Source organism: Homalodisca vitripennis, chromosome 4 (assembly GCF_021130785.1).
Source record: "Homalodisca vitripennis isolate AUS2020 chromosome 4, UT_GWSS_2.1, whole genome shotgun sequence".
NCBI lineage: Eukaryota > Metazoa > Arthropoda > Insecta > Hemiptera > Cicadellidae > Homalodisca > Homalodisca vitripennis.
Window position 1 is genome coordinate 133,142,422 of NC_060210.1, and position 26,681 is coordinate 133,169,102.

The window sequence follows — 26,681 nt, forward strand, 5'->3', positions numbered from 1 at the left end:
ACAGATTTAAAATACAAATGATGCAATGAAATTATTTTACATTTTTAATTAAAACATTGCAACGATTTAGAACAGAATTGAAATCTTGTTCATAATTTTACTGTTTGATACATTTTCAGCTACTATTCTTAGGTAATGTAAGGTTTATTACAAACCATTTGAAACTAAAAGTATCTTTTTTTAATGAAATCAGTGGTAATCTCAGTTTACATTCAGGTTTTAATTAAAACCTCAAAAAAAGGATGCATTTGCACTTTTCCTGACAAGGATTTTAGACTAGTCTCCAAAGAATTAATCAAGTAATCTTCCAAAATCTCAACGGTATATTTGATAATTGTTGTTAAGTACAATAACAAGCTATATTTCCATTAACAGATAAAAAACTGATTGATTTGGATTTACTGGTATAATGTTTGCCATTTTCCTAACCAGTATTAATATTGATTTGTAATCAGTTTTAGCGAACACTGGCGATGATACACCTGATAGTGTATACCAGCCTTGAACTGCCTACTATACATTTGCAATTACAACATGGGGTGACATAATGACAAAATTACTTTAATGATACATCACGTGCTATCATTGCTATACCAATTATACTGTAAACTTTTTAATTAATGTTTATTCACTTTTGTGCTACCAAAATAACTGATAGCATGAGTAAATGAAGTTAACTGATAAATTTAATATAACAAGAACACTATCATTGAACTAAAATATCACAGAGTTAAACTTGCTGTAATGAAATCATAATTTTTATCAATATTTTTGTTTTATTTCAAAGTATGTGTAACATTTTCATAACTCAAATAATCTCTGAAATTTTTATCATAGAAACATTGAATTAACGTTACCTTTAAAGTATTATTAATTTACTGGATAAAATATTATTTTTTATGCCAGTTTTAATGTTAGAACAATTTCAGAGTTGGTATGTTGTACTTATCCTAGAGTGGTGTTATTCATAGTTCAATAAACACATTTTTACATTGATTTTCCTGAAAGGCTTTTAACGTGCTTTCAGTTTAAAATTTAAAAACTTATAAAACATTAATTAATTTCTTTTCTGTTAACAGTTTTAAGTTAAAACATTTTTGGGAGAATTTTGATGAACTGCAAAATGCACATTATCTGTGGATAAAAATTTAGTGAAAAATGTTTAAATATAACACAAACTACCTTCTTTTACGTACTACATACTGAACTGAAGCGTTTGACAGCTGCCCCTCCCACCACCAGTCACAGACTGTACATCCCATTCACAATTCTATCAAAGTCATTAGACATCACTTTCCTTTTATCAGAAAACATGGTTTAGTCAGGCAAACTTTCACCTTAATTAATTATGGATGCAAACTTGTGCTATTTCACGTGAGGAAAAGGATCCCAGTCCTGGAAACATTTTTTCATTTTATTTTAACACATCAATTAACTACACTAAGAAACAATTAATTAACTAAGTGTTAGAGAGGTCTTCTTAGACCTAATTTCGCCTGGTAAAATAAGATATTACTTTACTTTACTTTAACAATGGCAATTAATTGCCCTTAATTTTATTATCCCTTAAAATTATCCATTGACGATAATAAATTTTAAACAAGCAATCTTGACATTCTAAAAATACAAAAGATCTATCTGATACTAGTTGCACCCCATATTTAAATTTAGTTAAAAATTAATTGAATATGACAAATGCCTTTTTATCTGAAAATGCATGGATGGACAGATTAATTTAAACAAATTTCCCACCGCAATATGTTTTGTATGCAATGTTTAGGGGGGGGGGGCTGAAAATATATTACCTCAGAGTAATCTATTTGGAATAGGTGGCAATACAGCTTCGTGGTGTTTGAACATTACAAATACTTTAGGCACAAATCTTTTCAACTGGGCTGGATAGTATTATGTAATAGTATTTTATTACTTAGTACATTACTTCCAATTACACAATGCTTTTTTTATTAATAAGGAAAGTCATGAGTTATATAACCAGCTTTTGAGAACAAATTTTTCACTTGAATTCTCATGAAAGTAAAAAATAGTGGAATGAACAACTCTTTTATGTTGATGATGAACTCAGCAGCTAAGTGCATTTTCAGCACTGCTATTGGGAATGTTATGCTCTCTAATTGTTTGTTTCATCTTTGAACACTGCAATTTGCTAATATGAAGTTTTTGTTGAAATTAATTCAGTTACATTTCACCACATTTTTAAAAACTTCTTATTAGCAGAGCTGATTAAAGTGTATAACTTCATTATCAGGTCAAAATTAGTGGTAAGTTATCCGTCACTACAGCTTTAGTTACATTCTGGAAGGAGATAGTCCTAAATTATATACATTCCGGAAAAGAAAATCCTTCAAAATTATTTCCATTCCAGGTGAGGATAACCTTTCTAAATTAAAATACTGGTATGTGTGTGTTAAATGCCTTTTATGAAATGAAATGAAGAGTGCCTTTATTAAAGAGGCAGAGTTAGGCCTATCAAGCTCTCTCTACCACTCAACCTCATATTGTATACAGTAAATTTACAATAGTTTGTTACAATTGTGGTAATTATTGACCTATTCTTTAAATATAAAATAATATAAATGCTGAACCTATACAGAATTAAATGAACTTAAAATAAATACCTATGTATTGAAATGAATTCAGTACTTAAAATACAAAAGAAAACCTTTATAAATATAATGATAAATACAAGAAAATTCAATACGAAGAGCAAAATGCAAAGAAACATTTAATCACTCCAATACACCGAGTGACCACATGACCACAACAAGCAGCACCACTTTTCACCCCCACAGGCCCCCCAGCAGCAACCCCAAACCTCGGCCCTGAAGGGAGCACAGTCCTCAATACATCTGATATCATCGGGGAGAGCGTTCCAAAGGCGAAAGCCAGAACAGTAAAGGGCCTATTAAAAATTTTGTTAAAAGATGAATTGGAATTTATAGTAATGTGGCTCCCCTTTTTGTGGCCATTGAATAATATCAGAGATAAAGTTGAAATGATCTGACAGATAAACAGAATATTTGGTTCTTATAATTAAATTTAGAATAGAAAGAATGTGGAATTTATGTATGTTACGAATTTTAAATAGATCAATAAAATGAATGATTTTGAGGAAGAATATTCTGATTGTATTGCAGGAAGGACTCCAGCACCAGGACTTTACCAAGTTCCAGCTGATCAAGCCTCGGCTGCTGGAAGTGGTGGACAAAATGTTGGCTGAAGACATTGCTCGACTCATGGCCCAGATTCCTCATGAAGAAACAAATGCTGTCGCAGAGCCTCTCATAAAAGGTAGGCCAGGCTTCACGGCTCCATACTATTGGAACATTTTCTTAGATTTTTCTTCCTATTTTCTATAGTGTTCACTAACAAATTTTACAAAAGTTTTTTCATGTTCAGATTTCAATTAATACTCCTATTAGTTGTATCCTGAATCATTTGATTTATATGAATTATAAATATAATTATTTATTCTTGTTAATAGATTTACTGAAAGTTAAAATACTTTGTCTGAATTAATTTTTTCTTAATCTTTTTAATTTATATAATTTTTAATTATGTACATTTTCCTTGGTGATGTATTCTAATATGTACTAATAATTTTTCTAAATTTTCTTATAATATTTCATAGGGGAGACAAGGCAGGCCTGTTTTTATATTATAATTTTTCTAAACTTAAAATAAATGCAAGATAAATATTTTTATTTTATAACATTTTTCATTTTGTATACATCAAGTTGCCAATTTAAATAGTAAGAATTTGTTCTCTGTTAAACTTTAGTACTCTTTCTTTTAAATTATTACAATACATCTTTGACTATGCTGTTTTAGTATAGTGTAGGAACTTGTTTGTTAATAAAAGTAAATGTAAAGTATTTTAAATAATTAATTTTTCTTCCAGTTGGCCAGACTTATCAATATTTATGTATTGAGGCTGGAAATTCTATTTTTACCCATAAGCTAATTTATTTTTTGTAAATTGGTTTTCATTTGTTTTTATTCCTTAGTGACTTGATGTTAAGTCTACCCTAGATTACTTACTTAAAGTTAGTAAATTTTAAGCAAACTTGCATGCTTCTCATACTTGTTTGAAATGTATTGAGGTATGTTCAGTTGGTATGATCGTATTTACTAACTTCCCGTGTATTACTAACAAGAATATTTTACTTAAAACAATGACAAAATAAATGGCATCACAGCAATCAATAATCTGTATCGGTTGAACGATTTTACTGATGTAACTAATCTTTGGTGAGTATTGTAATGTTTATTACTTTACTTATTAGGCATTTAAAAACTTGTTGTAATTATTTGAAGCACAATTTTAACCAATCTCATTGTAAAATATACTTAGGGCTCCTATAAACCATTTAGTCACAAGTTGCTAATGCTTCCTGTAATAGTGTAGTATAATTAGTTTAGGTTATCATTGGTGATGTAGAAATGGTAACAGCTTTTATCGTAAGAAGCTTTTTGCTGCCCTACTTAAGGTGAACATTCAGCTGTGCTAGAAAAACCTGCTTATCTCATCCATAGTCACAGAGTACACAATATATAGCCAATATATAGCCGATTCTATGAAGCCGTTATAAAAAGTGTGATTAGTCGGCAAAGAGAGTGATTCTATTTATGGTGGCTCTGTTGGGAAATTGGGCAATGTTGCCTCTAACAAAGGCTTTGATGTTTCCTGCCTACTATTGCTATAATTAGCCGTTGAACGCTTATTAGTTTCTTTGTCTACCTGGAAAGTTTCATAAAGTGGTATAACATTTGAATACCAACATGTTTATTCCTATTTAGCCAAGTAATGATTTTAAATATGGAATAAAATATAAACTCGTGTTCTTATGTATTGTCAATTCATAACTAGAGTGGTTAAAAATTTAATTTATTTATTAATTGTTGTAGCTGTACACAATTAATTAACTGATTCCACAACTCTCATGCATATAAACTTCTTTAACTTAGTTTACTTGTACAAGACAAAACTGATTGGTCATTCATACAATGAAGATGTAGATTTTTCTCATGGTTAGGTTTTATTTGATGCGTGAACAAATAATATCAAACTATAGATTACAGCAAGACTGTAAAGTAAGCTCACCCACTGAACTTTGCTGTGGTCACCTTCTCACCTTTGACCGGTCATAGGTCATCATCCTAGTGACAACATAACAATATCGTAGCATTGTCTTCAGAACAAATATTTTCTCCCAGATGTACCTTTTTTTTTTTTTTGCAAAATACAATGGTTGTAGTCTTTGTTTTGCGTCTCACAATTTTGTTGTAATATTTGAGATGTCAATAAAATGTATCGAATCAAAGGTTCAAAACAACTCTTAATAAAATTCATTTGATACATTTCTGATATTGCATTTAAAATAATTTTTGGTGCTTATATCATCGTTTCATTTGTTACATAATAATTTTTTGCAAAGATCAAAATAGAGAGATTTTAACTATAAACAAGTTTATTAGTACAGAAATTCATGAAATAAAATCTTAAATGACTTTATAATGTAAATAGGTTCTATAATTAATTTCAAACACTTTTTATTTAATAGCCGATGTTTAACTATGCATATTGGTATCATCTCTAAAGAATAGTAATAAATCGGTAGTTTAAGTGAGAACTAGTTTCTAGATTTCAATTTCAACTTAGAAATTCTTTCACTTTGTTGTAATAGAATGTTGAGATAAGAGATGTAACTAGGGCCTTCGTTGGGCTGTGTTTGGAGAGTGTTGAGCAAGCTGCTGTCGTCACAGAACCAATCACACCCTACATTGCATACCGAACTTATCTCTGCTCTGACTCATCATCTGACAGGCTTTATCAGAACACTTACTGATGTGTTATCACTGGTTCACTTTTGAAATCACGTCTAGACCTTGGAGATGTTCGGAAATATCTGGGAAGTCTGGCTCAGTCGGGTTCTAATGAAACTGATTGATCTTTAAGGTACCAGGGATCCAAGAACAATAATAAGATTGATAATGCTTTCATTAAAAGCACTGACAAGTTTAATATTGTATCAGTTCATTCAGAAAGCACTGACAAGCGTAGTATTACATCAGTTCATTCAGAAAATATAATCATACTTACATTAGTCTATTTTTGTTTAAAATTCTTTATTAACGATTATATGTTATATGTTGTATTGTCAACATTAAAGATGAAAATACAAACATTTTGAGATCAGATATATTATTTATTTTCCAAGGAAAATATAAGTTATGTGAAAAGAAAAAAAACTTATTAGAAAATTCTTGTCTATTCCATCATTTACATGTACAGTAGGCATAAAGATGAGTATAAATATAAAATACTAACAATACTGTACAACACAGCTTATTTGATAATACCAGTTTCCTCCTAACCCTAAATCTAAAATTTTTAGATACATTATCAAATGTTTTGAAACAAAAGCAAATGTTTTGCTGTATTGTCTAGCCTTATGTTTGATAACCAAACTAATTAATTTGTTTGAAATATTTTATGCTTTTTTACACATAGTTGAATAATATAATCTAAGTAATGATTTCAGTAAATTATTACATTGAGGTTTTGCAAAATATGTTAGAAAGTGTACATTTTTTGTTCAGATAAAATGGAGGATCCATTGCTTTGTTAGAACTTAGTGTTTATATAAATAATTTTGGATATATATAAAATAGTTGAATACATTTTTGTTCTGCTTTGGGTAAATGCTTCAATAATTAATAAACTAATAAATAGCATAACAATTTATTAATTTTATCTGAGTTTATTAAAAACTGATTTTTTTTGTAACACTAATAAAAATGTATTGTTGTTAATGTTGATTATGCTATGTGCATATTGAGGGTTGTTGTGATCTGTGTTGTAACTTCCTGGAAGTGCGGTTATTGTTGCCTTTTGTTGAAATAATGTGGTATAGAACTGCTGACGATCTGCTAACTTAAACTACTGGTCGCTTTCTCATCTGATTTCCTTTGTCTTTGTGGAGCTCTGCTTGGTGGCCCTGACATGGTATGTAGAAAATGAACATTTGGTTGACTTTTCTTATTTCATAGGTGCTACTTTGAAGAAACACAAAAAAGTGGTTCAAGATGGTTTGATTTATAAAGGTATGTCACAGCAACATTATATAGCTTACTGTTGTACAGCTTGAACTGCAAAAATGAGAAAGTTATTTTTACTGTCAATATTCGACAATTCAGTTTGTACTAATGAATGTTCTCTAGCCTCTGAATTGCGTTCAAATTCTGTTGAAATACACCTCAGTTTTGTAAGTTATGATAAAGGGGCAATTATTAAAATCTAAACATCATACAACAGATTCATCTTGTTCTAACTAAATCCAAATCTAATTTATTGCTTGTGATAAGTTTGTCCCATATTAATCTCATCTCAATAAAAAAATTTAAAAAAAATAAAATGATGAAGCAATTAATTATTTTGTTTGTTGAATATCATAATTGTTGCTGGAAATTAAATTTAATTGTATGCATAACGTCGTAATGTGAATATTTGATTAATTTACTTAGAATTTGTTATTTTATATCATCTGGATTTAATATCAAACATCACTCTTATTTTGAGATTTTAAATGCAGACTTGTTAGCTTTGCTAGGTTTGTAATATATCTTCATACAACATTTTTCTGTTTTTGCCATCTGGTGACCATTTGTAAAAACTTATATGGTACTTGTTACAACATAACTATCCAGATTTTAAAAATGTTTTGTTCACCGCTTATTTCTTTTAAAGTGAATATTTTTTAAAATTAATATAAAAATATGAAAGCTGGAACCAAAATTTGTAATACTAGATTTGAAGATGCAAATTATCAAAGAAGGCCAACACTCAAGATCGTACATACTGTCAGTTGGTACTTGATTCAGGTAATTTTCTTATTGTACATAAGCTTCATAGTATGTACTAACCCACATGCTAGAAGCATGATAGCATCATGCATTGTAAACGTCTGTAATAAGCGATATCGGAATAACTGACAGAGTGGATTGGTGTTAGTGTCTGGTGGTTGGAATGGGGACTCAGCAGTGTCTGTTGGTCTGCTCTGATTGTACAGTCCCTTACAGTGTAACACTGATTGACACTGAGTTGTTATTGCTTAGGTTCTGAGTCGTTGATACTGTCGAACCTGGAGAACGGTGGTTTGGTCAAAGGTAGGTTCATCATAGTGTACTGTGTTGTCATCTAGGTGTAGTCACCGCACCGCCTCGCTTGTCCAGACACCAGACCAATTAATTGGCATCTGCAGTTAGCGCAATGGCCAATTAGTGGAAACCAGATTCTGTTTCAAGATGTTCCTTGTTGTCCTTGATCTCGCTTTGGCTTTATTGATAGATCAACTGAATTAACTCATGGGAGAGGTCTTCGTATACTAGTTTAGATTAACCGAGAGAATGTTTAGAAACTAGACTGGCTTTAAGATAAATTCTTTACTTAAATAATATATATTTTATTGACAAATCTTCACTGCTCATTTAATCCTTTCTTGTGGAACACAACAATAAAGTCTCTTTCGCAACACATAATGGTATAAACATATATTTTAAAATACAGGTATTATTCAGGTGTATGCCTACTTGATAAGATGGTAGTCACTATCAACTGTTTGTTATCCATTTTAAATGTTTTCTCCTGTGATATATAGCTGTGTCCAATTTTGAATTTGGTACTTCTCTTCAGTTTAAGCGAACACAGATATAAGGCTGAAATGCTACAGTAGGAGTGATACCACATGTGTGAAATCTGATATCAGATATCGAGCTGGAGGCTGAGCTGAGCACATGTGGCTACAGTATGTGTCTGCCGTACCAAATGTGGTCAGGGTATTTGTTGAGTAAATACACAGTGAAGTAAATCAGTGGGACGTTGTGTTTATGCAACACTTGCCCTACTTCATAAGAAAATACTGTGAGAACTACTTAAAAAGAGAAAGAACAATCATACAAAAACGATATTAAACCCCCTTAAAAACACAAAGTGGGATCATTTTATTAAGACAGTGGATGAATAATGATTGTGTTTTCAAACAATAAAATATTGAAGATATGTTTTTCCTAAGAAAGAAGAGGAGAATGGAATTTGATGACACACTTATGATGAATGCTCTTGACCTTCGACATCTTATATTTCAATCAATTATCTCCAGTTCCCTCGGCTATTTACTGGATGATGAATTGGCTAACTCGTATTATTAAAGGTCAAAGCATTACACTGAACTGCATTGATTGACTGATCAGCATTCAAGAAGGAAATTAGAGTCGGGGAGGAAAATTACTTATTTGTTTCATTCAACAGTTACGCCATCAAATTGACTAGCCTTACTGGGTAAGTGTGCAAAACGTCATATGAAATATAATGTTTCCAAGCACTGATAAATCAGTTTCAAGCTTGTGTCAAAGTTTTTGTTGAAAATTATTAAATATAAGTTGACATGAAAAATATGTGTAGGATTAAAATAATCTTTTATGTCAATCTTCTTTGTAGATGCATTGTAAATAAAATGGAAATAATTAAAATAATCTTAATTTTAATAAATATCACAGACATTTTGACTGACTGCATATTTTAAAAAATTTTAAAACAAATGAAGGAAAAGTTTTATTTGTCAAATCTAGGAAAATTATAAATGTATTCCAAATTTTAATTTATTAATCTGTTTTATAGGTTTCATCTTGAAGTTGTGGAATCACAAACTATAACTTTTAAATTTATGAGAGCACATAGATTAGAAATCAAAGTATCTGATTCACTTGAGACCAGACCTCATGTGGATATTAAAACATCCAAAGGGAATAGTCAGAATTTTCTTTGAAAAAGTCCTTTTTTAATGACTGTTAATTTTACATAAAATTATGATATTTGATATTAATATTTTTTGTTGTGTAAAAAATCATATCTTTGTATAGCATGGTGTCAACGTTACTACAAATAACACCAAGTTTAACATCAACAGAATGGTTTTCAGATATGAGGTTGTACTTTGATTATCGATTATAAGTTTCAAGTAATTTTATCTCGGCAGCCAGCCAAGAACCATTAAAGAGAGAGAATAAAATCCTTCTGAGGGTGTGTTATAATCTAAATTAAATTTGAAACTGTTAGGACTACAGTAGAACCCCTCATATCCGACCTCGGGATATCCGACCATGTGCCCGACCAAACAAAGGCTGCCTATAGTCGACAAGTCTCAACGTGAAACATGACTCATCAGCGCTGTGCATTGTTTCTCTGTTAAACGGCCAGTTGCGTTCTGATTGTCGACGTAAACGTTGCTCTACTTGACTGTTTTGTTTTCGTGATTGTTGTACAATCTTTGGTTTGTGAATGTGTAAAAAACTGTGTTGTGCAATTAGTGAACGTTAGCTATGGCTACTCAAAAACGTAAGCGTGTGTGCGTTACCCTTAAACAAAAACTTGAAGTGCTCCAACGATTGGACCGTGGTGAGTCACTAGTAAAATTAGCCGCAGAGCTAGGGGTCGGCGTGACAACAGTTAAAGACTGGAGAAAAAACCGTAAAGACATCGAAACCTATTCTATGACCGTTGAAACGGAAGATGCTCTTAAAAATCGGAAAATGTTAAAAAAACCTAAGTTAGAACTCGTTGACGAAGCTCTTTGGGTTTGGTTTTGCCAAGAACGGCGAAAAGGGACTCCTTTGTCGGGGCCTCTTGTAAAAGAAAAAGCCGTAAAGCTGTTTGAAAAATTGGGAGGAGATGTTGAGACTTTCCAGGCAAGCGAAGGTTGGTTTCACCGCTGGAAGCTTCTTCACGGCATTAGACATATTGTTATTGCGGGTGAAAAGTTGTCTGCTGATGACGATGCTGCAAAAGATTTTGTAGAAAAGTTTCAAAAGTTGGTGTCGGATAGTAATCTTGTAGCCGAACAAGTATATAACGTAGACGAGACCGGACTGAACTATAAAATGTTGCCAAAATCTACTCTTGCTTCTAAAAATGAGCCTGTTTTGGGTACAAAACTAGCTAAGGATAGACTAACAATTGCTACGTGTAGCAACGCCAGTGGCAGTCACAAACTGCCGTTGTTTGTTATCGGCAAATCTAAGAAGCCGAGAGCTTTTAAAAATCTCAATATGTCAACACTCACCGTGTATTACCATAATCAATCCTCTGCCTGGATGGATTGTGCTCTTTTTAAAGAATGGTTTTTTTCTTGAATTCGTGCCCGCTGTTAAAAAACACTTAAAATCAAAAAACCTGCCACTTCGAGCTGTGTTGTTGCTGGATAATGCACCAAGCCATCCCGCAGAGCATGAATTGAAGAAAGGCAACATAAAAGCGATGTTTTTACCTCCACATGTCACCCCATTAATCCAGCCAATGGACCAAGGCGTAATCGAGTGGGTAAAAAGACGGTACCGGAAAAAATATGTTGGGTCTCTTTTGGACAAAACAGAAGTAGGCTGCTCACTATTGGAGGCCATGAAGATGTTAAACATAAAACACACCATCTATACCGCCGCTTCTGCATGGGATGAAATCAAAGAGACAACTCTTCAAAAATCGTGGAAGAAAATTTGGCCATCATTAAAACAAAGCGATAGTGCTGATAAGGACGATGATGAGCCCACATCATCAATGGAAGTTGACCTTGAAGCTGAAGAAAACGACGTCGCAGAAACTCTTCAAGACCTGGAGGAACTGCAACACGGTGTCCAGCTGCAGCTGACAGATGTGGAGGAATGGCTGACCGAAGCTGACATGGCTGAGTCTACAAATGAAGAACTCAATGATGACGAAATAGTTGCTGCAGTTCAAAGCGCAAATAATGAAGACAGCGACGCTGAAGAAGAAGAAGTTGATCGTGATACTGGAGTGACGCATTCAGAGGCTAAAGACGCATTTGACGTAGTGTTGAAATATTTGGAGCAGAACCCGAGAGCTACACCTATGGACGTGTTGTGGGCAAAGAAATGGCGTGATTTTTCAGCTAAATCAAGATTGGGTAAATTGAAGCAAAAGAGTATTAAGGACTTCTTCAATTGTACTGTACACACTGTATGTAATTGTTTGCCTTTTTGATTAAACAGTACAGTACTGTATTTATAATATTTTTCGTTGTTACTGTAATATAAAAATGAAACTTTTCCATTTTATAAAAAAAACTGTTATTTTTTATTAAAATGTACTGAAAAATAATTTTGTATTAAATAATTTTGCATTGGATACAGTTCGTAATTACAATTAAGCAGCACTATGTGTATTGAGTGGGTATTTTGTACAGTTCTGTACTAATAGTTTAGTGCAATATATGGCTTTTTTTACCCGAAAAACGTGTTTTATTATTCCTCGGCTTATCCGACCTTTTGGCCATTCTGACCACGGCCCGGTCCCGTGAGGGTCGGATATGAGGGGTTCTACTGTATTTAGAAGTTCAATATTCTCAGGGAGTTTATTGATTAGTCAAATTGGCGTGAATTTGACTCGTATTAGTGGTCGTTGCCGTGGACCAACTCGTGATAGTAAAGGGTGGCCAACAAGTTCTTAGTTAACATTTAAAGTTTTCTGAGTGCTCACTTTTAATAACATCAAAAATTATTGATTAATTATATTATATTACAAATTCAGGATTACTGACTGTTTATAGTTAAATAATATCTACTACATTACTGAGTATTAAAATATATGAAAATCCTAATAATATTATAAGTACATTATACAATAATAAAAATATAGACGTACATTTGCTTTTTCTTTATGTCCAAATTTTTAAATTGTTTTACGTTTTACTTTTTAGCTTATTATTTATCCACTATGCCTTTGTCCTCATATGATAAATTATTTTTATTTTATTTAGGCTTACCAATGATAAAACTACTTGTTTCCTTTTAGAACACACTACTACTCACACTCACACAAATTGTTATAGTACCGTTTAAACAACCAAGATTATTCTCTTCCAAAGTGATCCAGATAATTAATTGGCTATCTGGATGATTGTAGTACTGATAATTGTAGTTCTATTGTACTGGTATTGCAGTATTATTTGCAGTAGTTCTATGGACATGAATTATTTCCCTATTGTTTTTCATACTCATGAACAAAGTGCAACAAGGGTGTGTTCTTTTAGGTTCCACCTCCAAGTGGTACATAATGGAGGAAGATGGTCGAACCGAGGAAAGAGACCCATTTTACAGGTTCAACAAGTGTTTGAAAAGAAAATTTGAGTGTAACAGTAGTGAGATGAGTGTGTGCATTAAGAAAGCAAAGTTCCAAAGTTGTGGTGGTGATGATGTTTCTGATGACGTAAGACAGTTCATGACTGATGTAGCCGTCCGTATGAGTAACCTGAGCAATGATTCCAAGTGCTATGCCAAGATGAACATTGAAAGAATGTTATTGGAGGCGGAAGCATACGACAGAAGCCTGAGACCCTCCGCTCCCCCATGGCCCCTGGATCTCTCTCAGTTACCTCCAGACCCCCCGCCAACACCCCAAACTGACTCTCAATCTATCTGTTCGGACACGACTGTATCCACAGTACCTGTAGATGAGATATATCATACTCCACGCACTCGTAATATGTCAAGTGAAACTAGTACTGAAATGGAAAATAATATATATCCTACTACGCCACTTGTTTGTAAACTTTCTTAAAGTTGGTAATTTTATTTTGATAATTATTTTTTATTACGTGATTAACCATTCTCTGTATGGTTTAACACCTTTTTAGTTTGAGAAAGAGACAAAATGTTTTATTTTAGTAATTAATTGTGTGCAAATACAAATTCCCACTTAGAATTAGAAGAGTGATAAAAAAATCTTATAGTGTATAAAAGTTGTTGCCAACAAAATGAGAAATTATCAATTAAATTATTTCTGTTTGTAATTATTATTTTGTTTCAAAGATAAATTTAATTAACTAAAACAATAAAACAATGTGTATTTTTGTTGATTAATAGTTGATGTTGCTGTATATATTTTATTGCTTGTATACACTTTGCAGGAAGTCTGTGTTCTGTGTTTATTATAGGTTTTGCAAAGGGGTTTGCTTTCTTAGCAAAGGGTTGAGGGAAATGTGGAACTTAAGAACCATATTTGTACAAGATGCACCAGTATTTGAACACACACACATATATATATATATATATATATATATATATATATATATATATATATATATATATATAAGCAAACGTTTTTCAATTCTGATTTTTTGCTTTTAAATGAGAATGGTTTGCACAAGATCAATAAATCTATAGAAAATATCGGTTCTAACTGACATTTTAAAGGCTATTGTACTCTTAGGAAAATTTACCCAAAACATTGCAATAATGAAAAGATTATTAATTGATAAGATAATTGAGAGGAATCATCATTTGGTTGGTTTCCAATAAAATCTTTTAATCATATTCCTCTTTGTAGGCATGAAATTCGCCTTAACTTTTTGCTAGACATCAATGTATCATCGAAAAACATCAGGCAGCAATATGTAACCAGTTAAGTACATGAAAAGTGCCAGTGGCAGTATATAGTCATCTGAGTTTCATTGTCATTCCATTGCAATATAAGCTTTGATAATTTAATTTTAGGCTATTTTCATTGGCCATCTAGGATAATAGAAAATTTTATCTACATAATCTGTTAGTTTCTGACATTTTTTAACTAAAAGAAATTATTTTGGGTGTGACTTTGTTGTTCTACTGTCAATAAGCTGATCATAGTGCTTTGGCTTTGTTCATGTTCTTACTTCCAGTTAACTTTATATAAAGGGAAAGAGTACAAGGCTTCAAGGAAAGGATGGAAACTGTATGTATAAGATAACAAGGATTGCCATGGAACTTGCCAGGCCTACATCATTTATAAGTATGGGTTTCTAATTTTTAAACAGTACATGGGTAAGGTGTGAACCAACAGTATTTTTTCTAGATAGTCATGAGCATTTCTTTTAAAATTTTTAGTGAGAAAGATCATAGTGTAATTGGTATCACCAGATATCTAGTATTTACTGGTTTATATAACTTGTGAAAGACTAAATATTCTCTGATTACTTTTAAAACCATATAGCTGCAAAATAGGATGAAGTAATATACATATCAATACCGGTTTTGTTGGTTTTCCTTTAGTTTGGTTTTTACTGTTCAATGTAAATTATAAGAAGAAAGAGTGCAGCGACTCTGAGTAGAATATATCCATTTCTGCACTGTATATAGTGTACATATTGTAAACACAGGTTAGTTCAATACATTATTTATTAAGGTTTTGTTTAATTTCTGAACAGAATTATCATACATTGTTGTGTCTTAAGTAAAGGAGTGTTTTGTATTTCTTTCACTTAGCAAAATATTTTAAAGTATTTCCATCAATTAACATAAACATACACTTTTACAGAATGAATTTCTACAAACATTATATTTTTGAAATCAGCATAATATTTTACAGTTAAATGAAATATAATTAATTACAATTAAGTTATTAATTGTACGTTTTGTATTTGTTGCTATATACCATTGAGTTACCAATGAAATGGATGTTTTTGGCATGGTTTGTTTCTTTTACTTATCAAGGATTTAAAACAAAATTGTTTATGTTTTTATGTACATGTAAATCTATAGATATGTATAAATATATTTATATTTTGGAGTTTTGATAATCAATTTACAAATTGTGTGATATTCTCAGCAAAGTTGTAAACAAATCCCCCAAAAGTTTATTAGTCTTAAAAAAAATCAATTTATTAAAAAAATGGATCTAATACTATTCTTATTTCTTGAAGTATTCATATACAAAGGTTGTACGGTATGTAACTTAAATTTTTGTGTAATGTGAGAAGTAGTGAGTAGAGCCAAATGATATTTTGTTTGCACAATTGCACACAGCACGTCAGTATGCAATAGGCTGCAATGGTGATAAGATCAACTCCTTGTCATTTGTTTTCATTAAAAGGGCAGGAATATGCAATATCATTGGTTGCACAAAAGGCTTTGCTTCATCTAATCAATTCTTGTTTATATACAAATAAAGTTTCATGCAAAATTCAAAAAATCAAGAATCTTTATTTCCAAAGTCTACAAATGAAATCGTTCTTAAAATATCCTGCAAGTAGTTAGGCTATATAAATGCTCAGTAACATGCCCATCATTAAACTTGAGATGTCCAGTGGAAAACAGACACATTAGGCACATAGACAGACAGAGGAGGAATTTACTAAAATCCTTAGTGTTAGCTGTGCAAAATATAAAAAATGTTAAGTTCTAAGCTCAGTTAATTCTTGAGATGTCATCCTGAGTAATAAGCTTTACTAATGATCAGTTAAATCCGATGGAAGTGACATACACCAACATCAAAATCTATCTTGTCTATGTATGCCACACAATGTGTTGTGCAACAGGATTCGCTGACTAAGCTCAGTTAATTCTTGAGATGTCATCCTGAGTAATAAGCTTTACTAATGATCAGTTAAATCCGATGGAAGTGACATACACCAACATCATAATCTATCTTGTCTATGTATGCCACACAATGTGTTGTGCAACAGGATTCGCTGACTAAGCTCAGTTAATTCTTGAGATGTCATCCTGAGTAATAAGCTTTACTAATGATCAGTTAAATCCGATGGAAGTGACATACACCAACATCATAATCTATCTTGTCTATGTATGCCACACAATGTGTTGTGCAACAGGATTCGCTGACTAAGCTCAGTTAATTCTTGAGATGTCATCCTGAGTAATAAGCTTTACTAATGATCAGTTAAATCCGATGGAAGTGACATACACCAACATCATAATCTATCTTGTCTATGTATGCCACACAATGTGTTGTGCAACAGGATTCGCTGACTAAGCTCAGTTAATTCTTGAGATGTCATCCTGAGTAATAAGCTTTACTAATGATCAGTTAAATCCGATGGAAGTGACATACACCAACATCATAATCTATCTTGTCTATGTATGCCACACAATGTGTTGTGCAACAGGATTCGCTGACTAAGCTCAGTTAATTCTTGAGATGTCATCCTGAGTAATAAGCTTTACTAATGATCAGTTAAATCCGATGGAAGTGACATACACCAACATCATAATCTATCTTGTCTATGTATGCCACACAATGTGTTGTGCAACAGGATTCGCTGACTAAGCTCAGTTAATTCTTGAGATGTCATCCTGAGTAATAAGCTTTACTAATGATCAGTTAAATCCGATGGAAGTGACATACACCAACATCAAAATCTATCTTGTCTATGTATACCACACAATGTGTTGTGCAACAGGATTCGCTGACTAAGCTCAGTTAATTCTTGAGATGTCATCCTGAGTAATAAGCTTTACTAATGATCAGTTAAATCCGATGGAAGTGACATACACCAACATCAAAATCTATCTTGTCTATGTATGCCACACAATGTGTTGTGCAACAGGATTCGCTGAAGTTACATGAGATATTCCTAATCTATTACTCATTTGATTCTTGAGATATCCTACGTACAGATAGATAGACAGAAAGTCATACAAAGAGAAATTGACACAAAAATTACACACAGCCAATTTCCATGGTTAAACATGCACTAGCAGAGAACCACCTCTGTCTATGTAGAAATGAAGTTTCAGGCCAAATTTAAAGTTTACGGATGAAAACTTTCTCGAGATATCTTGCCAAATAATACATGAAATTTAGATTCATTGAGTTAGGTTTCATAGCAGTGTTGAAATAATAAAAGTTCTGGTAAGCTTTGGTGGGTACTGCAATGCAAGAGTGCTTTAAAATCAAATCTTGTCACCGAAATTTAACATTCACTTTTCACTCTATTATTTTTTGTTTTACTCTATGAATAAAATTATCACATGTTGAAACCACGTAAATTCAGTTTGTTTACAAATTTATTTGTTCTGCTATGTTATCATTACCATCATGGTTACCCATATGGTCTATGTAAAAATATTCACTAACGCTCAGCCAAATGCCATAAAGTGACATGCACCATCATCGAACTCATTGTTGCTTGTAAACGGATACAACAGATTATTGTAGGATTGGATGGAATGTAATGAAAGTTTTACAAACCAGTCCATTAAATATCACAGGGTAAAAGTCATATGAGCTCTGTCTGTTTACAAATTTGTTATTCTATGATTTTATAATTGCCATACTGGTTATCCATATATGTATATAATGGTTTTCTGAAAAGTTTGAAAATAACTCTATGGTTTAGGGAAAATCACCCACTGGTTCGGTGATAAACGCTCTACCTGATTGGTGAGGTTAAATGAATTTAACCTATACTATGTATTGAATTTACTAATATTTGAATTCAAAATTGTTGTGTCTTCATCATACTTCAATCCAGTTCTATTGGTTTTGAGAATTTAAATATATTCAAAAATAAAAATGTGGCAAACTAAATTTGAATATTTTTGCAATAATTTATTTAAGTACCTTTCATAGAATAACACTTCTTAATTGTCTAGAAAAACCTTTGTATCTTAAGTAACAACAGCACTGAAAACATTTCTTTTTATATTATGAGTAGTTTGAATGGATACTTATAAAATCAAAGTTTATATCTAACAGGAGATAATAATTGGATTTCAGTAATTTGCCATCTTTATTTACGATGAAAATATAACTCTATTTTCGAAGATTGGAATCCAGCCTCTTTATCAGGTGTAAAAATTCTTAAGACATAAGTTAAGGTGTTTTCTTACCATCTCAATCATGTTCTAAAGCAGACATGTGTTGCAGCTGAAATCTGCTGCTTTTACCCAAACTCCTTAGCTAAAGAGGCAAATTTAAGCTGAAACTGTTTTTCGACAACCGTCGTTGCAAACATAGCTATTAGCGCAAGCTCTTGCTGATTTTAACATTGTTACCTGTTTATGCACACTGTACAGAACAAATGCATTTAATATTGCATCCATTAATAACACATGTGTAACCCACCGGCAACGGTGAAAGACTAGAAAAAAATCAATATGGGTATTTCCTGTGGTATTGTGGCAGGTCGTCTGGAACAAAAACGGAGGACATGAGAGTGAACGTTGGCAAGGGTAGGGTAAAAGACAGCCAGCCGCTTTTTTTTGTGTGTACATTTTGATTGTGTTTTATGTGATGGGTTGGAAGCAGCAGGAGATAAACATTACATATCAGAACGTATTATTGTTTTTAAGTTGCAATATTACCACAAAATAAATCAATACATTGTCTGTTATTAAGGTTGTAAAAAAAAACTAATGAGCCTCTTAACAGGGGTTCCCAAACTTTTTACATAGATTCACGGCTCTCTGTACAAATTACGGTGGCAGTCTTAAAACTTAATTTTATGTACAAAATAAAAAACTTTTAATACAATGTAATTTTATAAAATGATATACCTGTTAGTCTAATAAAGCTGAAATCATTTTCACATTCTTCTAAGTAAATTAAACTAGAATCGTCTATACTAAAATTAGTTTTGTCAGATGGATCCGTATGTTTGAGACTTATCTATGTTTAAGTTAGATTTGACTAGAGTCTTTATTGACTCATTCATTGATGCAACTGACATTGTCATTGTTCATTCAAAATATTTTCTTACTTCCATCCATGGGCAGATATACAATGATGTGAAATAGGTTTACACCATCCCTAAAATTTTTAAATTAAATTTTGCAAAAAGACATGTGATTGAGATGTATGTGTAATACAAGCAGTACTAAGGTAAGTGTATGACTGTACCAATACCGAGTACACGTGTAGTGTGTTCCTGTAAAATATAAAATTAGCTATAACAAAATATATAAAAATTAGTCATTCAAAACTGGAACATCTATGACTCCCCTCCCTCCCATTATATGTGCACCCCCAAGATCACAACCTAAAACCGTCTATTCTCCCAACAAAGATAACAGAGTGATAGATTAATAAATGCTTTAAATATCTGTAGTATCGCTAATCTCTAAATTTTTGTATGGACATACATTTATGTTGTTTGTGATGACCATTAAATTACTCTCCAGTTGTAAGCCTCTGACCCAATAGCCTCTAAACTTAGACATTTAATCATTTGTAAATTGGTACCAAGATATTTTCTGACCATTACTTATCTCAAGCATAAACTTGGTTTTCCACATTGTCTGTGCTATACTATGGAAAAATGTGCAAAACTTACAGTAACAGCTAGAATGTTTGGGAATCCACTCCTATCATGTTGGCACTTCTATGCTATTAGAATCAATGGAGGTTAAATTACAACGTTAAAGATAATCCAAATTTGGAATAATAGTAATTTCAGAAAAAATATTCTGTATTTTAATTTCTTGTATATTAAAGCAATGCCAGCTAGAAATATTTAATAAGGCACACATAGTGATTTACATTACTGTCATGTTATGATGTCTAAAACACACAAGTTGATGAGTGTTATAAACTTGAATGAGAAGTGTTGTGGAATACAAAGATAATTGTGTTTATTATTTTATCTTTAAAACTATCTCCATAGAACTACTTGTAAATATTTGGTTAAAGATGTTACAGGTTAATACAATTTTGTGTTAATAGTTGGGTGTTAAAATTTAATGGCCCAACATATTTCAAATTTGAGCTTTCCTCAAAAGTTTAACAATCCAAACAACAAATGTATATTGTAGAATGTTCTAATTAAGTGAGTCAAACTACTACTATTTCATAAAGAACACAAAATTGACAGTGCAAATTTTATAGCTTCTGCTTGCTATTACAGGAGGTGGATTTGAGATTGTACAAGACACTGAAAGTCCGTTCGGCTATAAGCGAGGGGAAGGCGTGGATGCTGGACACGGAGACCCAGAATGGATAGTCAACAAGGAGCGCTACAAGTATGATGCTCTCTTCGACACGTTGGGACCTGTCGATGGCAAGGTGACTGGTGCAGGTATGTCACTAATTCTTTGGTAAAACAATTGCTAATAATCTGACACTAGATTCAAGATTATACATGATTGGATTTTGTAAAAATACTTCCAATCTGCAAGTCAATTAGTCAAGTTTGAATTTTGGTCTTGAAGAGGGTATTCTTGGTAGCCCATTACTCTGTGACTGAGGTCTTTTTTTACTTTGGTGACAATAAATTTTAATTAAGTTGCAGGCTATACTAAAGTTCTGCTTACTTTCTGGGGTCCACCCTTCTAACGTTTAAGGACTCTCCTAAGTAAAGCTTCTCCTAAATCTATTGCAAACTGTTTGAAAAGGCTGGACAGCCCACAAGAAGTGTTGTGCTCTTTCCTTTTAATTTTAAAATCTACAGACATAAACATTTTTTGAGTTGTTGAGTTCTAGTTTCCTAAGGTACAAGGGCTATCCAGAAAGTATATTCAACAACAACAAAAAAACACAAGAAAAAAATTGTATTATATACATTTTAAATTGACACTAAATTACTATTTTTCGACATAGTCACCCTACAAATTTAGGCACTTATCACAGCGGTGAACTAATTTAGAAATTCCAGCGTTGTAACATTCTGCCACGTGAGACTTCAATCAGTTTTGCATGGATTTTCTTGGTTTTTTTAGGAGAGTGTGTGTGCCCCCACTCCATAGAATGAAATTTTGTTTTGCAATTCATGTGTTTTACCCAAGTCTCGTCTCCTTTAATGATTCGATCGAGCAGCGAGTCACCATCTTTTTTTTTGTAAGTGTCCAAAAATGTCAATGAAGATTTTTATGGTTTTCTGTTAAGAGTTTTTGTACCCATCTTGTACAAAATTTGTAACCTAACTTTTGCGTAGCAATTTCGTGTAACAATTCCTTTCAAAATTTTTAAGACTATAAACTCGCCTGCTGCATGTGATTTTCACTCAGTGATACGGTTTTTGTCAGCAAGGAACCTGTCTGTTGCAAAAATCCATCTACAGATTTGTAAAATGTACAATGATACTGTTACAAGTGAAAAAAAAAGTGTGTAAGTGGGTACGACAATTCAAAGATGGCCCTGACAAGGTCCATGGTGAGGACCGCACCTGTCACCCTTCTTTGTTTACAGACGATTTAGTGGCTTTAGTTGAAGCGAAGATTTGTGAGAACAGGCGCTTCTCAATAACAGGTCTCTCAAATGAATTTCCTGTTGTGTCGAGATCAGTGCTTTACACCTAAAGTTTAGGAAACTGTGCTCCCGTTGGATCTCTGAACCTCTAACAGAGGATCACAAAAACCAGAGATTTGAGTGTGCAATGAAGTTCTTGACTTATCATGAAGGAGACGGTTTCTTTTTCGCTTATCACGTCCGAATCAAAGCAACAGCATGGAATGGAGACACACACTCGCCTCCAAGGTGAAGGCCAATCAGACCCTGTCCAAGGACAAAATCTTGGCATCTGTGTTTTGGGATAGGCATGGTGACATGGACCAATAAAAATTGGTCCATGTCATTTATCAAGGAACCACTGTCAGAAGCATACTACCAAACCCTGAGAAAGCTAAGTCGAGCGATTCAAAACAAAAGACGCGGCATGCTGACAAAGGGAATCGTCCTTCTCCATAACAGTGCAAACCCTCACACTGCACGTCATACCCGCGATTTATTGGACAGTTTTGGCTGGGAAGTTGCTCACCCACTAACTCTACAGTCCTGATCTTGCGCTAAGCGATTACCATATTTTCCTCCACCTCAAACACCTCAGTGGCAACCGTTACAATGATAACGACAATTTGAAAACGGCAGTTGGTTATCGGATCAGGTGACAAATTTTTATGAATAGGGTATTTTAAAATTGGTTAAGGGTTATGAAAAGTGTTTGAACCAACTTGGCAACTATATCGTAAAATAGAGAGAAGTATGTACTTTCTGAAAATAAATTTACTTTTTTGAAATAATCTTTGTTGTGTACTTATGTTCAAATGGACCTTACTTAAAAACATGCCTTGCATTTTGTGTAACGTGCAACTTCTACCAATGTCGTCTTAGTTTACTTAATATGCATTCAATGTTGTTTTTTATCCTTCAAAGTATGTATGCACACAAGTTTAGCAAACACAACACGTTTTTCTATACTTCATTTTCATTGCCATTACACAAATAGCAATAAAGTAGGGTCTCAGCAATACACATTCAGATTGAAATAATACTATATACACTGAAAATTTCACACACATACAAGTACGGTTTGCTTCATGTACTTGCTTGTGTGCCACAGCACTTTACGCTGTGAATACCCTAATCTGTTTGTTAAAGCTTATTAGAATTGAATTGCATAGTACAGTAAATATTGTATTGATTTTTTTTTCGCAACATGTAATTCAGGAAGGATTTTTTTAATAGGAACAAAACAAACTCTTACTATATTTCAAAATTCAAGATCTTTATCTCTAGTCACATACAATAGTGCAATTGGCTTTGTAAGATACCTACCTATACATACGATATAGGAAAACATAAATACATTTACTTACGCATTACAACGCTAAATACTCTCAACAATAATAACCAGACAAATCACTAACAAACTCAAATAAAATCCTAACAATAATAACAAAATATAATAAATAAAATTAAAAAAATTAAAAGTTGTGGTATTACAGGCACTCTGTAACACAATAAAATATATTTATTTTATGTAAGTCACATGCATTAAATGCTTAAAGGCTAGGCAGTCGATAATAATGGACATGTGTACCATTGTTTTTGTAAAACTGTATATTTTCATTCACTAGCAGTAAATATTTGCCATATATACTAAAACATTTGTAATTTTGCAGCTGCCAAGTCGGAGATGGTGAAGTCAAAGCTACCTAACTCTGTGCTGGGCAAAATCTGGAAGCTATCAGATGTGGATCATGACGGGTTCTTAGATTCTGACGAGTTCGCTCTAGCTATGCACTTGATCAATGTGAAGTTGGACGGTCACGACTTGCCGACAGAGCTGCCCCCTCACCTGGTGCCCCCCAGTAAGCGGTCAGAGCTGTGAACCTGCCTGCGCTTCGTGTGGACTCACTTCGCCTGATAACATCACATCGCTCACTGTATCAGCAACTTTGCCTCAATAAATTATTTTTTTAACATTGTCACAGCTGATTGCATTTCTTTTAGTCTAGCCGAGGTTCAAGCAGCCGGACCGTTTTGAAGACACAAAATATTATACATGTACATAAGTTTATGCTATGCTTTTACTTTACTTATTTATTGATGAAAATGTTTTGTTAATTATTTAATTTATCTTTAGTGGTACAAATGTGTGGTCGCCAGTGCATGTGGCATCTTGCCTCCTTTACCTAATTATTTATTTTGGTATTACATTATTATTTTGTGCAGGAACCTGAACGGGTTCCTTCATTATATATAGTTTTATGTGTTACTCTTGGAATTTCTCCATTTATTATCAGTGTTATGATTCCAAAGTTTATTATGCTCTAGAGAGATTATCATTATTTTATTTATATTTAAGTGTAAATAAATATATGAGACTGAACTTGTTTTTAATCTCTATTCCTATATTTATATCCTATTTTTGGTTAAAAACCCATTTCGTGGATATTTTTAAGATTGAAACAAAGGTTGATGCATCATTAAATTCAATGAAATTGTTCTTGAATTGTAAGTTCTCTGAAACAATAATTTTTAGTATTAAGAAATACTTTGTTTGGCCTATAGTCAGCCCTGTATTCAGACCGGTTTTTTTTTCAATTTTACCGGGTCCCGTCTATTTGAAGGGATTGTGTCGATGGGCGAGATAGCTCAATCTAAAAACTGTTACACTACTGAATCTTAATATTATTAGCAAAATAATAAGATGTTGTCAATGGGATAATGGTGAGGGATGAAGAGTTGTGACAGGCTCGCGGTGGCAGGGCATTTCAGGGCCCAGACAAACATCTTTTCCAGGGCCCGCCAAAGCTGTATATGACCCTGCTTATAGTAAGCTTCAAGTAAGTATTTAGCCCTTCAACAAATTGTTATTTAAAGCAAAATCAGTTGGCTGGCATCAAAAGTAGTGCTGTAATATTTTTACAGGATTAAATTGATTTTGAATATTTCAGTAACATAAAATATCTTTTCATGAGGAAATGCTGAGCAATAAGTTAAAAATGAATAGTGATCTATTACTTGTCACACAAAAGTTTAATCATTTCATTCATGTAAATCGTTTCGGTATATATGAATTTATAATTGTTACACAAAAATAAAAATTATTACATAACAATGCCACGTTTCAGTCTAAGCTTGAGGTGCAATGTGCATGAAAATCAAATTAAATAATATGAGTAATAATTGTATGAAAAGTACATAAATAAAACTGGTAGTAAATTATAACAATTAAATCATCAAAACAAGTTAGTCCTTGCCTGTAAATTTATATATATTTGTATTCTATTCAAAAATACACAATACCAAAACCCATTTAGGATTTTTTACAAACAAAATGTTGTTATATGACTTCACAAAATCTACAGATACAACGTTTACAGTGCTTTTGGTGTATTAGGACTGTGGCATTCTCAGCACAGCCATCATCAAAGCAAGCTGGTACAAATTGGTTTATTTGCTTTTTGAATATAATATCTTGTGTAGATGCCTGACCACCTGACATGCAGATGGGTCAAAAGTCAGCTGGCTGAATGAATAAGATTATTTAGCAATATTACCTAGCCAACCACCTAAAAAACTGTTAAGAATGCCATGAACTCAAGGCAATTCATATTATATCCTCTGCAAACAGACATCCGTAAGCACTGGCAGTTTGGCTCAAAATTCTAGGCTCCAATCTTTGTGGTACTTTTCCAACATTCTTCATTTGTACTTCTTGTCAAATAACGAGTAAGGTATATTTTATTTAACTATTTAAAGAATGTTAAAAATTCTGTGTTCCCTTTCTGCGAAACAAATCATCAAGCCTCTCACATCTTTGATCATAATTTTACTCTAAAACTTATCGACTGTATTTCCATTACCTTAATCTTATTTGGAGGATTAGCAAAAGAATTAAATTAAATTGATTTATTGCACATTTTTTTATTTTATTATATTAAGTATATTATAAAGCGTAATTGAAAATGGTGCATACATAATTTTCTTATTCTATGTTCTAAGTGCTAAAATAAAAACTAAAATTGATTCAATGCATAAACTTTATTTAATGCCTCTAGTTCTATTATTTGTATTATCTTTTTTGTCCTAATAATCTGTTAAAACAAGCAATATTAAAAGTGTGAGAAATAAAAACTGAGAGCAAGTAAACTTAACACGTTATCTGTTAGGATGTCATTTATATCATAGTAAGCTTTATTCATTAAAATTTCTTTTATACATTTTGAACATTGATTTTCCGTAAGACTCTATAGTTGTTGGTTACATATTATAAATATGAATATCCATATACAGTGGGCTTCTCTCAAGCAGGCTACTTTTATGGATAGGTCAGAATCCATTCTCTCTAGCACAATCCAATATATTTCATGTTATGAACACTCAGACTAATAATAAAATGAGTTCAATGAGTAAAATAATACAAGGCATGTTTTTATAAAAATCAGAATCTCTTAATTTCATAAAAATCAAGTTTAGAAAATATGTCATATTAACCTATTATCTTGTACAGCATATATAATTACTTCAATTATAGATAAAGGGGACTGTAAGTATTCCCCAATCTCTGAATGCATCCTTGCATGACTCTCTTGGCTTCAACTCAGCTAGTAGTACAGCACGCTTTTGTAGGACTATCAGTCTCGAGATTCTCTCC

The 26,681-nt window shown here is 32.5% G+C and overlaps 1 protein-coding gene across 5 annotated transcripts in view; it reads left to right on the plus strand.

Moving 5' to 3' along the window:
* The window catches only part of LOC124360192 (EH domain-containing protein 3), a 51,875-nt gene extending 27,465 nt beyond the window's left edge, over positions 1 to 24,410 (plus strand). Inside the window, exons 4-8 of one of the 5 annotated variants that reach the window (XM_046813585.1) lie at positions 3,156 to 3,309; positions 7,072 to 7,125; positions 8,137 to 8,187; positions 20,709 to 20,879; positions 23,701 to 24,410. In XM_046813585.1, the coding sequence (XP_046669541.1) occupies positions 3,156 to 3,309; positions 7,072 to 7,125; positions 8,137 to 8,187; positions 20,709 to 20,879; positions 23,701 to 23,909 (639 nt within the window). In that variant the 3' untranslated portion in view covers positions 23,910 to 24,410. Of the gene's footprint in view, positions 1 to 3,155; positions 3,310 to 7,071; positions 7,126 to 8,136; positions 8,188 to 13,121; positions 13,920 to 20,708; positions 20,880 to 23,700 lie in introns of those variants that run through there. The other 4 variants (XM_046813586.1, XM_046813587.1, XM_046813588.1 and 1 more) reach the window with 4 other exon arrangements.
* The last annotated feature ends 2,271 nt before the right edge of the window (positions 24,411 to 26,681 follow it).